Below are 13407 nucleotides of genomic sequence, written 5' to 3'. Positions count from 1 at the left end.
ATTCTGAGTGAGGTAAACCAGAAGAAAGACACATATGGTATATACTCACTTATAAACGGACATATACTATAGAATAAACATACTAAAATCTATAGTCCTAAAGAAGGTATAAACAAGGAGGTCCCTAGGGAACAAACTGAAACCTCACTCAGAAGGGCAAACAGGATAGACATCAGAAGTAGGAGAAGACAGGGAACAGGACAAGAGCCTTCCACAGGGTGCCTCTGAAAGTCTCTACCAATCAGGGCATCGAAGGAGATACTGAGACTCAGAGCCTGTGCAGAGTACAGGAAACCTTATGGAGGAAGGGGAAGATAGAAAGACCTGGATGGGACAAGAACTCCATAAGGAGACCAGCACAGGCAAAAAAAAAACTGGGCCCAGGGAGTTCTACAGAGACCAATACTCCAACCAAGGACCATGAATGGAAAGGACCTAGACCCCTACTCAGGGGAAGCCCATAAGCTACTCAGTTTACAACTGGGTTCCCAAGTAAGGGGCGAAGATACTATCTCTGACATGAACTCAGTAGTTGGCTCTTTGATCACCTACCTTTGGGGGCTGTAGCCATGCCAGGCTACAGAGGAAGATGATGCAGCCAGGCCCTGATGAGACCTGATAGGCTAGAGTCAGATAGAAGGGGAGGAGGTTCTCCCCTATCAGTGGACTATAGAAGGGGCATAGAGGAAGAGGAGGGATGATGGGTGGGACTAAGAAGAGACAAGAGTGGGGATTATAGCAGGGATACAAAGTGAATGAATTGTAATAAATAAATTCATAAATAAATAAATTTAAAAAAATAAAAAAAAGAAAATGAATTCAAGTCTTTGGTAAGACAATACAATGTTTTTATTTTTAATTAATGACAGTTTATTCACTTTGTATCCCAGCTGTAGCCCCATCCCCTATTCCTTCCCAATCCCTCCCTCCCTGTTCTCCTCCAATGCCCCTCCCCCAGCCCTCTGATAAGGGAGGTCCTCCTACCCTTTCCTATCAGGTCTCACCAGAACTAGCTGCATTGTCTTCCTCTGTGGCCTGGTAAGACTTCTCCTCCTCTCAGCGGGAGGTGATCAAAGAGTCAGCCACTGAGTTCACATCAGGGTCACTTCCTGTTCCCCCTACTAGGGTATCCTCTTGGACACCGAACTTCTATGTGCTGCATCTGTGCAGGAGTTCTAGGTTATCTCCATGCATATCCCTGGGTTGGAGTATCAGTCTCAGGAAAGTCCCCTGGGCCCAGATATTTTGGATATTTTGTTGCTCTCCTTGTGGAACTCCTGTCCCCTCAAGGTCTTTCTATCTGCCCCTTCTTTCATAAGATTCCCTGCCCAAAGTTTGGCTGTGAGTCTCAGCATCTGCTTTAATACCCTGCTGGGTAGAGTTTTTCAGACTCTCTGTGGTAGGCTCCTGTCCTGTTCCCTGTTTTCTCCCTCTTCTGATGTCCATTCTTTGCCTTTCTGAATGGGGATTGATCATCTTACCCAGGGTCCTCTTCCTTGCTTAGCTTCTTTAGGTGTACAGATTTTAGTATGTTTATCCTATATTATATGTCTAATATCCATTTATAAGTGAATATAGACTATGTGTGTCTTTCTGCTTCTGGGATACCTCACTCAGGATGATCTTTTATAGTTCCCACCACATGCCTGCAAATTTCATGATTTCCTTATTTTTAATTGCTGAGCAGTATTCTGTTGTGTAAATATACCACAATTTCTGTATCCATTCATTTTTTTTATATTCTCTGCGAGAGGTTTATTAGGGGGGTACGGAAGAAGTGGGTAGCAGGACATGGTGGGGGAAGGGGGGAAAAGGGAAGAGAAAGGAGGGGTGCCCCGAGAGAGAGAGAAAGAGAGAGAGAGAGGAGAAAGAGAAGAGTGTAAAGAGAGGGTGTAAGAGAGAGAGAAGAGAGCAAGAGTAAGAGAGCTCCATTCAATTTTTTAAAAGATAATTTTTACTATTATCTTCTACATATATTGTAAAAAGTTTATCTTCTTCAGTGGTTTGAGAGTGTTGACAAATATAAACAAATACAAGAACTTTTGAAAATACCATACTAGGAGATTTTAAAATACACAGTGAAGTATGAGCAAGATAACCCCTTGCTTTTACTCCAGGAAATTTAATCTCCCATCTTTAGCTGTGTCCTGTAGACCAGTTATTATAAAGGTATGAGCTGCTGTGGTTTTTAAAGTTCTATAGCTGTATTCTAACAGCTATGATTCTAACATTTAATTATACGCAAACGTGAGCAACTGTCTTACTTTCCTAATTCTGTCATCTCATTTGTAAATAGGACATACTGTGACATGTCTCGAATACTTCATGTCATGTAGCAAAGGCGAAATTGTAGTAAAAGCTAACTATATGTTCCTCTGTTAAGAGACTACGCTTCACATACAATATACTAACCAATCCTCATTGCATTCCTGAAAGACAGAACACTACTATAAGTTGAGCTTTATAAATACATGTGTTGAAACTTAGAGAAGAGAAAAATGTGTTCCCCAAACACAAATGCTATCATGTGAACACAAAAAGATGCATTAGGCTATGGACTCAGCATTGTGGTTAATTTAGGTACACTGCTGACAGTAGGATGAATAAAGGAACCCTCGGTTCCCTCTGGGGCCCTTAGTCTTACAGCCACAGTGGCAGGCCTTAATTGAGGCAGTTTCACTTCTCCTTGCCCTCAATGAAATGCTCCTGAGTTGTCAGTTCTCTCTTCTCAAATGCATGGGTTGCTTGTTGCCACATACAAACTGAGACCTTACCTGAAAAATAGTATCATGGATATAATCAATTTCTGACTATTTGAACTTATATAGATATAGGTAGGCCCTAAACTAACGACTGTCTAGATAAGAAGATAGAATGTGGGATACAGAGAAGTGGAGGTAAGACTGCCCTTTGAAGATAGGGTAGAAACTGAAGTAACATTGCCACAAGTTGAGGAACACCAAGGATTCTCAGAACCACCAAAAGCTATGAGAAGTGAGGAAGGATTCAGCCTTAGATATTTGGGAGAGAGCACAGTTCTTACCATAGCCTATTTTAATGCTTATACCTCTCTTTTTGGTTTATTTTCTTTTACCTTTTCAACTGGTGAAAGAATAAATTCCTATTACACAAGTTTCCCCCCCGCAATACATGAGGACCATACTCTATTGGTCAAAAAGGTGAAATATTTGTTATTATAAATTAAAAATTGTAGGAGTTAAAAATCTAATCTAACCTCATTGGTTTATATTCATTATAATACTCAATATTGACAAAACACCCAAGCACAGGTTCTGGATGCTATCATAAGGTATTAAAATGTAATATTTTCTTTTAAGAGAAAGTAGTATAATACAGAAATACAAACACACACGCGAGCACCCACACATGCACACACACCCACAAAGCACAAAATGTAGGAGTGAAAATTTATATAGAAAAAGGTATGAGCAAACCAGAATTTGGCAGTTGAGTCAGACCTTTAAGAAGAAACATTCTATCAGAAGGAAGAAAAAGAAACCCTCCCCTAATAGTGGACTTGGGGAGGGGCATGTGTGGAGAAGGGAGAGGAAAGGAGGGATTGGGAGTGGGGAGGGAGGGAACTAGAAAGGGGATAGGATGTAAATAAAGTGTAATTAAAAATAAAATAAAAATTAAAAAAAAGAAGGAACATCCTGAGGAGCAACTAATTTTATCAGTAGGATTATTCTGTGCAAAAATAACAAGGGCTTAATAGTTAGACAAAGTAGTGATTGGTATCATAATTAAGAAAGTGATTACATGAACAGTAGATTTGTGCCTTTATAAGCTCTTTTCTAAAAACATTCTCTAAGTGCTATTAAACTGTTGGATTCACTATAATACTTTCTGCATTCCATCAAAGAATTGTCATAAAAATGCATAATCTCAAAGCATATAAGGATGTAATCAGCTTAATAACATACAAGGAAACTGATCTCATCAAGGTATGAACTGATAGAAAAGGTCATACAATATAGATAAGGGTCTCATCAGACTTTAAAAGAATAGAGAGGTTATTTTGTTTTGTGAAGTCCTCGAAAATTAATTCAACTGTACTTCATATCTCTCAAAACATGCATTAAATATAATAATTTCTTAAGGTTTTCTAAGTTTTAAAATATAACATTAATCCTTAGAAGCTTATTAGCATAGTTATGTAAATAAGCACTATTCAAAAGTCCAACTTACAATAAAAAAGAAACACCTTAATAATCCCTAAACAAAATAAGCAAGCAATAGCTCATTCATAATGTCATTTGATAGATGTCTCTGCTACAAGATCTCTTTAAGGGCTGTCAGAAAAGTTAGGACAAATTTGTATTAGGTCTCATATAAATCCCACTTACTTGTCTTTTTTCTGTCTTTTACTAGAATGTCAATCTCACATTTTTACTAATAATTCTGAATTCAAAATGGTGTTCAAGGGGTGAGAGTACAACACATTGGCATTCATCAGCCCTGTGTTGAATTCCCAGCACACAAAAATGTAGAAACTTTAGTTAATCAGTTACTATATCAGACAAAACAGTTTAACTGGTGGAACAATATTCCAAGGCAAACATAATTTTACTAAGATACTGAAAGTTTTTACTGTGTAATATTTTATTGAAATTTTCTATGCTTAATGTATATCCACATTTACCAAATCACAGGATCAGTACTTATCCTTTTGCACAGATATCCAACTTTTTAAACCCTGAAATGTAATATCATATACAAATGGTTTGGACAGATGCTTGCTTTAGCATACTGTCTACCTACCAGGCTGTATTTTTTTCAACAACACTGAATGAGAACTCAAAGTACCTCTCAATTCTACAAAGTCTAGACTAAGATAAAATCAACTGTTTTAAGAACTTTAGAAATCAACCATAGATTAAACTCTGTTTACCTAGCACCTAAATTAATTATATTGAAACATATTTTTTCAAGAAATACACAATAAAACAAAGAAACAAAGATAGCACATTTAAGTATAACAGAATTGCAATATGAATTTTCTGGAACTGGCAAGATGGCTCAGTCGGTAAAGGCACTTGCAGCTATATGAACTAAGTTTAATCCCTAGAACTCATGTAAAAGGCAGAGAGAGAAATGATTCCATAGACCTGTTGTCTGACCTTTATATGTGCTCTGTAGCTTATGTCTTCCCTGTATTATGCACATACTCACAACAGTTAAATCAACATAAAATCCCAAGATTGAATGATGTTAACTGTTCTTTTTTTTTTAAGACAATTTTTATGTTATTGTTAGTTTACTTTATTTTGTGTGCTCGCATTGGGTGTCTGTACACCATGTGTATGCCTAGTAGCCACAAGAGTCAGAAGAAGGCATCAGGTCTTCTGGAAATGGAGTTAACACAATTGTGACATGGCTCACCTAAGCCTCACCACCTAAGTCCTCTGGAAGAATAGTTTTCTTCACTGCTGAGCTACCTTTCAAGCCCAATGTTACTGTTCTTAAAGCTCCAAGAGAAAAGGTTTTTTATTGGGTAACAAATACCTCATCTCCCATCTGTGGGACAAACGGAGAACGCCGTGGTATAGTATCCAAGATCCACTGAGGGGCAAACCATTCTTCATTGGGTTCACCTTCCATAGAAACATGTCCTCCTTTCTAAAACAAGACAAACAAAATTTCAGTTTGAACATTTATAACAATTTTTTTTAATTTATATTATTTTATTTATATATTAATGGAATTTTTTGTCTTTTTAAAAATTTTTGTTATCATTTATTACAATTTATTGACGTTGTATCCCAGCTGTGACTCATTCCCTTGTCTCCTCCCAATCCCACACTCCCTGCCCCTTTTCCCCCTATGCTCCTGCCTAGTCTACTGATAGAGGATGTCCTCCTCCTTTTCTATCAGTGAGGTAACCTAGAAGCAAAAAGACATACATGGTATATACTCACTCGTACGTGGTTATAAGTCATATAATATAGGACAAACATACTAAAATTTATTCTCTCCCAAAGAAGTTAAACAAGGAAGACCTTAAGGAAAATGCTCAATCCTCATTCAGAAGGGCAATAGAAATCGGAAGCAGAAGACAGTTAACAGAACAGGAGCCTACCACAGAGGGCATCTGAAAGACTCTACTGATCAAGGTATCGAAGCAGAGGCTGAAACTCACAGCCAAACTTTGGGCAGAGTGCATGGAATTTTAGGAAAGAAGGGAGAATAGAAAGACATGGAGGGGAAAAGATCTCCAAAAGGAGACCAACAGAGCCAAAAAACTGGGCCCTGTGGGTTCTGCCAAGACTGATACCCCAACCAAGGACCATGCATGGAGAGGACCTAAAACCCCTATTCAGTATAAGAGTTCTTAAGAGCAAACTCATTAACAGTAGTATGACAAAGGCAGAAAGAAATTATGAAAAATACCAGATTAAATGCACACTGAAAATATATAATTTTTCAACATAGTCCCATAGGTATTATATATTTATTTTATAATAGAAAAAATCAAGTAGTTCAAATTTAGATTGCAGATAACTGACATTGTATACATTCTAAAATACTACATTTTTCTCATTATGTTTCTAGAATACCACATCAAATAAAATGATAGTAACACAATAATGCCCATCAAGAATATATGATGGACCAGAGGCTGTAGGTCCATAATCCCAGATACTCAAGAAGACAGAAGATTTGAGACAGAATTGCCAAGTTCAAGGCTAGCCTGAGCAACTTAAGATTCTCTCTAAAAATGAAAAATGACATAAAATATCTGGTATATATCGCTCAGTTGTATTGTTTAAAACACTACCCTCAAGCCCTAGTAATTATATTTACTACAACAATGGCATTATTGTATTAGCACCTAAATATCTTTTAAATTTTGTATAAAGAGAATATAGATAGCTCATTTTTTAATGGCATCAGCCATTTTCCATTTAGATAAACAGAATTCTTGGCCTTCAAGAGAACAGTAATTATTTTATAATAGAAAGTACAGCAATAGAACATTCTTGTTAAATCATTAACATGTAAACTTTTTTATAATTTTTACTTTTATATATTAATCACAGGTTATTTACTTTGTATCCCAGCTGTAGCCTCCTCCCACATTCCCTCTCAATCCTACCCTCCCTCCCCCTTTCCAAGTCCACTGATAGGGGAGGTCCTCCTCCCCTTCCATCTGACCCTAGCTTATCAGGTCTCATCAGAACTGGCTGCAATGTCCTCCTCTGTGGCCTTGGAAGGCTGCTCCTCCTTTGGTGGAAGTGGGGGTAGGAGGTAAAAGAGCCAGCCACAGAGTTCATGTCAGAGACAGTCCCTGTTCCCCTTACTAGGGTCCCCACTTGGATACTGAGCTCCCATTGGCTACATCTGAGCAGGGGTTCTAGGTTATATCCATACATGGTCCTTGGTTGGAGAAACATTCTCATAAAAGACCACTGTGCCCAGATACATTAGGTCCTTGTGGAGCTCCTCTCCTCTCCAGGTCATACTAACTCCCCCTTCTTTCATATGATTCCCTGCACTCTGTCCAAGGTTTGGTTATGAGTCTCAGCATCTGCTTTGATACACTGCTAGGTAGAGTGTTTCAGAGGCCCTCTGTGATAGGCTCCTGTCCTGTTACTTGTTTTCTCTTACTTCCAATGTCCATCCCATTTGTTTTTCTAAGTGAGGATTGATCATCTTACCCTGGGTACTCTTAAAAACAAGGAAATCCATGCAGGCAAATGGAGGGAACTAGAAAAGATCATCCTGAGTGAAGTATCCCAGGAGCAGAAAGACACACATGGTATATACTCACTTATAAGTGGGTACTAGACCTATAAGACACTATAAACATACTAAAATCTGTACACCTAAAGAAAATAACATGTCAATTTAACTATCAAATTCAATGAACTATGTAGAGTAAGCATTATGGTCCTATGGGGGAAAAGATAATAAGGTCAAGTAACAAACAAATCTATTAAATTCTTCCAACCTATAAGTAAAATATATATATGAATAAATTTATAATTGGGTAATGACAAGAATAACTATTTTATATTGTTATGGCTTATTATTGCAGAACTTTGCTTCATATTAATATGTAATTGTCAATGTTCTAGTTTAATAACATTATAAAGACGACATTGACCTTCTATCTTTGAAAACAAGAAATTAAAAAATTCTTTAGAGTAAATTTAATTTTTATTTAATTGGTTTTTAAGACAATGTACCTTTCAGAGAAAAATGTCACTATTAAATATTCAAATATTAACAGGCAAAAATAAACAACTTATACAATACATACCTTCTTTCTAATCTGTTTAGGTTTCTTCTGCCTATCTTCCAATGACTTCATATTTTCATCTTCAGAGCTGCTGTAAATTTTCTGTGTTGCCTGTCTTGTTTGTCTTTTTGGAGGTTGCAAATTTATCCCAGCATCTGCTGTCCAATCAGAATATTCACTTGATGAATCACTATAAACAAAGAAAAATTATAAATGCCAAAATATAGGAAATGAGTAGTTTTACCTCATCATGGAAATATGAGCATTTTTTTTTAAATTCAAGAGTATTATAAATGACAAGGATGGAAAAAAAAAAGAAAATTTTTTTTGGTCACTATTTGATTTCAATGAAACGTTTCCTGAAAATGAAACTTAATACTCAGTTTACTATAACAGAATTTTAAATCTCTGTTGGAAGTAAGAAACTACCTAAAAATAAATATGAATCTTATTCTTGAAATGATGAAAGAGATATAGTTTTAAAACCAAAATAAAAGCTTGGCATGGTTGAACATGGCTTTAATCCCAGACGCAAGGAGGATTCCTATGAGTATGAAACCAGCCTGGTTTGCATAGTAAATTCCAGAATAGCCAAAGCTACGTAGTGAGACCCTGTCTCAAAAACATAAAAACTGAGCTGGTTGGTGGTGGTATGCACCTTTAATCCCAGCACTCGGTAGGCAGAGGCAGGCAGATCTCTCCAAGTTTGAAGCAAGCCTGGTCTACAAAGTTGAGTCCAGGACAGCTAGGGCTTTGTTACACAGAGAAACCCTGTCTCCAAACAACAAGAACAACAACAACAAAGCCCACACAATCTTAAATAATTATATAGTTGCAAAGATGCAGAATCATAAATTTAAGAAGGTTTTTAAATTCTTTTCTTAGAATTTAATCACTTTGTATCCCAGTTGTAGTTGTAACCCCTCTTTACTATCCTTCTGGCCTGACCCTCCCTTCTTCTTCCTCCCCTATCCCTCTCCCCTAGTCCACAGAGAGGGGAAGTCCTCCTTCCTTATTGTCTGACCCTAACCTATCAGGTCCCGTCAAGACTGTCTGGTTTCTCTTCCTCTGCGGGCTGGCTAGGTCTCACCACCTGGAGAAGTGATCAAGGAGCAGACAACTGAGTTCATGTCAGAGACTGTCTCTTCTCCCCTTATTAGGGAACCCACATACAGACTGAGCTGTCTATGGGCTACATCTGAGCAGGGTGTCTAGGTCCTCTTTATGCACAGACTTTGGTTGATGCACCAGTCTCTGCAGGGGTACAGAGCTAAACAAAGAAATCTCAACAGAGAAGTACGGAATGGCAGAGAAACACTTTAAAAAATGCTCAACAACCTTAGTCATCAGGGAAATGCAAATCAAAACAACACTGATGTTCCATCTCACACCCATCAGAATAGCTAAGATCAAAAACTCAAGAAACAACATACATTGGAGAAGATGTGGAGGGAGGGGAACCCTTCTCCATTGCTGGTGTGAATGTAAACTTGTACAACCACTTTCGAAATCAACCTGGTGTTTTCTCAGAAAAATGGGAATAATAATACCTCAAGATCCAGCTATACAGTTCCTGGGCATAAAAAGCTTATTTTACAGATAGAAAAAACAAAAACTCTATAGGGACAGCCACAAAATCTATTGGGAGTAATGAAGAAACATGGTATGTAGGTTTTGAACACAGATCTTTCTATTATGTAATATTTTATTATGTGATATGATTTTATCTATGGTCCTATGAAACTATAAAATCATAATTTCATATTAAATTAAATCATAATTTCCTATTCAATAATTTGGGGTTGATCAAAATCATTAACACTACCTGGAAGAACTTTCACTTTGCCACTCAACAACAGGGTCTTCTACAGAAGCATCACTTGTGCCAACAGTTTCATCTTCCTGTTGTAAAGAAACAGTGATTCAAATATGTTTAGTACTAGTTATTGTAATACAGAAAAAAAACCTTCTTGATTTATAAAACTTTATTACTTCCTCAAATATTTTACTTAAAATATACATAATTATTTTTCTACACATATCTTACATTTACAAACAAGCTTATTAGATATTTTACAAGGTCTAGTTTTATACTGCTTATACAACATTTTTATCCCTTTAGAAAATTTATTTAAACATCAAAATACCTATAGCCTTCTTAAATGCTAAAAATAGCTTTAAATTATTGCATTTGAGTATTCTTTTAAGGTCAAGTTATTTATGGAGAAAAGGGGAAGTATTGCTTTAAGAACCATGAAAAGCAGAAGAGAAAAAGTACTACATAATGTCAATGTTCAATAAAACTCTCATTATGGATCTAACAAACAGAGTTGTTTAGAGAACAATAGTACTGGGCAAAGAGGAACAAGAAGAAAAGACTGCTACACCCCTTGATCATTGTCACAATGAATGTAGGTCTGAGATAAATCAACACTGAATGAAGGAATAGGTAGAATCAAGCAATAAAAGAAAATGGACATACAAGCCAATTACAGAGCGAATCAGTTCTTTGACTGTTTACCTTATTTCTGTTATTCATGTTACAGTTCTTTCCATTTCTAGGAAGATTTCCTTTTAATATCTTATCACTGTCACAAAGACAAATTTTGCTGGCATATGCTATACCCTTGCCAAGACAGTATCTTAGGTAGAAACCAGGAAAGACAATGAAAAGAGCTAAGTGGCATACCCAAATCTAAGTGCCTTAATGAAAAACCTCTTAAGTAATTTTCTATTCAAGAGACTTTCAACAGTAAGCCTGAATGGATGGCACAAAATAAAAAATAACTAAAAAAAAATGCAGTGAATAAATAACAGCTGATCTAACCTCCGAGCAGCTGTCTGAATCTTCTTGCACCCCTGAATTTTGAGATGATGCCTGTGAATTATGCTCTATGTTCGACCTTGTTAGATAAGTATGCTGACGCTTGCGTTGCGTCCTCCGCAAAGACCGTCCAGAGCTTGGCTGGTAGTCATTCTGCAAGAGAGAAGGAAAAGATATCTCAATGGAAGAAATAATACAAAACAGAACATATATAAAAATAAATCTATTAGGCAGGGGACAGGGTAAAGGATAAAGATAAACTATCAAAAGTAAAGCAATGTATAATTACAAGTATATAATTCACTTTTTAATAATACTGATTATTTTCTTATTTTGAAACCTTTCTGATCAAATGAAAGACCTTGGTGAAAACCTAGGTTGCAAGAATTTACCCATGTAGACCACTATAATCACACACACAATTAATAGTCACAATTATCCTATGAGGAATAAACAACTGTATTATATTTAATGTAATTCTTAAATGTACTTTATCTTTAAAATAAATATAAGAAAGTCTGTTAAAAGTGTTAACATGCCTAATTAGATTTAACATTTATACTTCTTTCATTTCAGATTAACATTCTTAAGATTCTTAAGGTTTATAAAATATCTTTAGAATCAATTTAGCACATCTTTACATGGTTGTTCGCACCTCTAATACCAACACTTGGGAAACTCAAGCAGGAGGATTACAATAAATTCAAGGCAAGCCTGAGCTACAAAAACAAAACTGTATTTATTTATTATTTATTTTACGTATATGAGTGCTTTGCCTCCATGCATGTCTGTACATCACATGAATGCCTGGTAACAACACAAACCAGAAGAGAGCATTGGCCTCTCTAGCATTGGAGTTACGGATGATTATGAGTCAGGTGGCACAGGTGCAGGAATCAAACCTGGGTACTCAGTGCCTGGGGCTCTTAACTACTAAGCCATCTCTTCAGTTGCAGAAAAAAAAAAAAAAAAAAACTTAGCACATCTTCCTGACAGAAAAATGGCAGAAGAGAATCAATAGACATAAACTAAACTTTAGGTTACTTATAAGAATAGAAGGTGAACGACTCAAAGTAATCAACATATAAAAAGTAATTTTGAAACCAGGTATTGTGGCTCATACTTATAATTATAAAACTTGTGAATGGAGGCAGGAGGTAGAAGTAAGAAGATAGGGAATTTAGTAACCAAAAGTCATCCTCAACTACATAACTGTGTTCAAAACAAGCCTGGGATATGGGACAATGTCTCAAAAACAGTAATAACAACAATAAAAAGTAACAGACCAGCCAGTTTGAAAAGTCCTGCATAATATGCTGTCATCTTTAACTCTGAGAAGAAATCCCTGCCTGATGAATCTTTAGGTCTCACCTGCCACACACTTGTATTTCCAGCATTCAAGAGGCAAGAGGAAGGCAGAGGACTACAAGTTCAAGATTAGCCTGATCTACACAGTAAGGCTATATAGAAAGACCCTGTCTCAAAAGCCAAAACCGAAACTAATATATATAATTCCATTTTTGAGCACAGAAATATGCACCCAGACGTACAAGCAATCTACATTAAAAGACAATCTTCTATATCTTTTATTTAATTTTGTTTATATTACTAACCAGATGATTAAATTTCATATAAGTAGACAACAACTTAAATAGCCTCTTGTGCATAACTGTTGCCTTTTAAATAACTTGTATTTGCAAGCATTAGTTTCCAACTTACTCTTTGGATAGTATAAGATGGCTTTTTCTTCTTTTCAACTGTATAAAGACTAATTTCTAGGTCACCTTTAGCATTTCGACATTCTTCTTGCACCCTAATGAAATATTGCAAGTCAAGACAATAAAATATAATTCAATAGTTTAAACATCAAATTTTAGAAGTAAACAACTTCAAAATATAAAACTTATCATTGTAATTATTTTAGCTATATACCTCAGTGACAATATTTGTGCAATCACTACCACGAACCACACTCATTAGATTTTCATCACTCCCAAGATAAATTCTGATACTATTAAGCAGCTACTTTTCATTTTATCATTCTTCTAGGCTCAAAAAACCTCTAAACTCTGTTACTATGTCTATGACTTTGTCTGCTCTAAATATTTTCTGTTAAGTGGAGTTTCAGAATATTTGTCCTTTTGTATATATCTTTTTTCACCTGGAAAGATAAGTTTCAAATTTTAATCATGTCACAACAGTTTCCAGAATGTTTTTGTTATAGCCTAATAAATACCATTGTATGATTATACCATATTCATTTATCTACTAGTTTACTGATTTATATTTAAATTGTTTCCACCACTTGCTTACTTAAAGT

At 36.0% G+C, this 13407-nt stretch overlaps 1 protein-coding gene across 1 annotated transcript in view; it reads right to left on the bottom strand.

The window, feature by feature from the left end:
• Positions 1 to 13407, bottom strand: part of Brwd3 (bromodomain and WD repeat domain containing 3) — a 102938-nt gene that overhangs the window by 27586 nt on the left and 61945 nt on the right. Inside the window, exons 20-24 of the mRNA XM_060375448.1 lie at positions 12807 to 12900; positions 11091 to 11240; positions 10089 to 10165; positions 8285 to 8453; positions 5527 to 5640 (exon numbers count right to left, since the gene is read on the bottom strand). Of these exons, the coding sequence (XP_060231431.1) occupies positions 5527 to 5640; positions 8285 to 8453; positions 10089 to 10165; positions 11091 to 11240; positions 12807 to 12900 (604 nt within the window). The remainder of the gene's footprint in view (positions 1 to 5526; positions 5641 to 8284; positions 8454 to 10088; positions 10166 to 11090; positions 11241 to 12806; positions 12901 to 13407) is intronic.

Source organism: Meriones unguiculatus, chromosome X (assembly GCF_030254825.1).
Source record: "Meriones unguiculatus strain TT.TT164.6M chromosome X, Bangor_MerUng_6.1, whole genome shotgun sequence".
NCBI classification, from domain to species: Eukaryota; Metazoa; Chordata; class Mammalia; order Rodentia; family Muridae; genus Meriones; species Meriones unguiculatus.
This window is presented reverse-complemented; position numbering and strand designations above follow the sequence as displayed.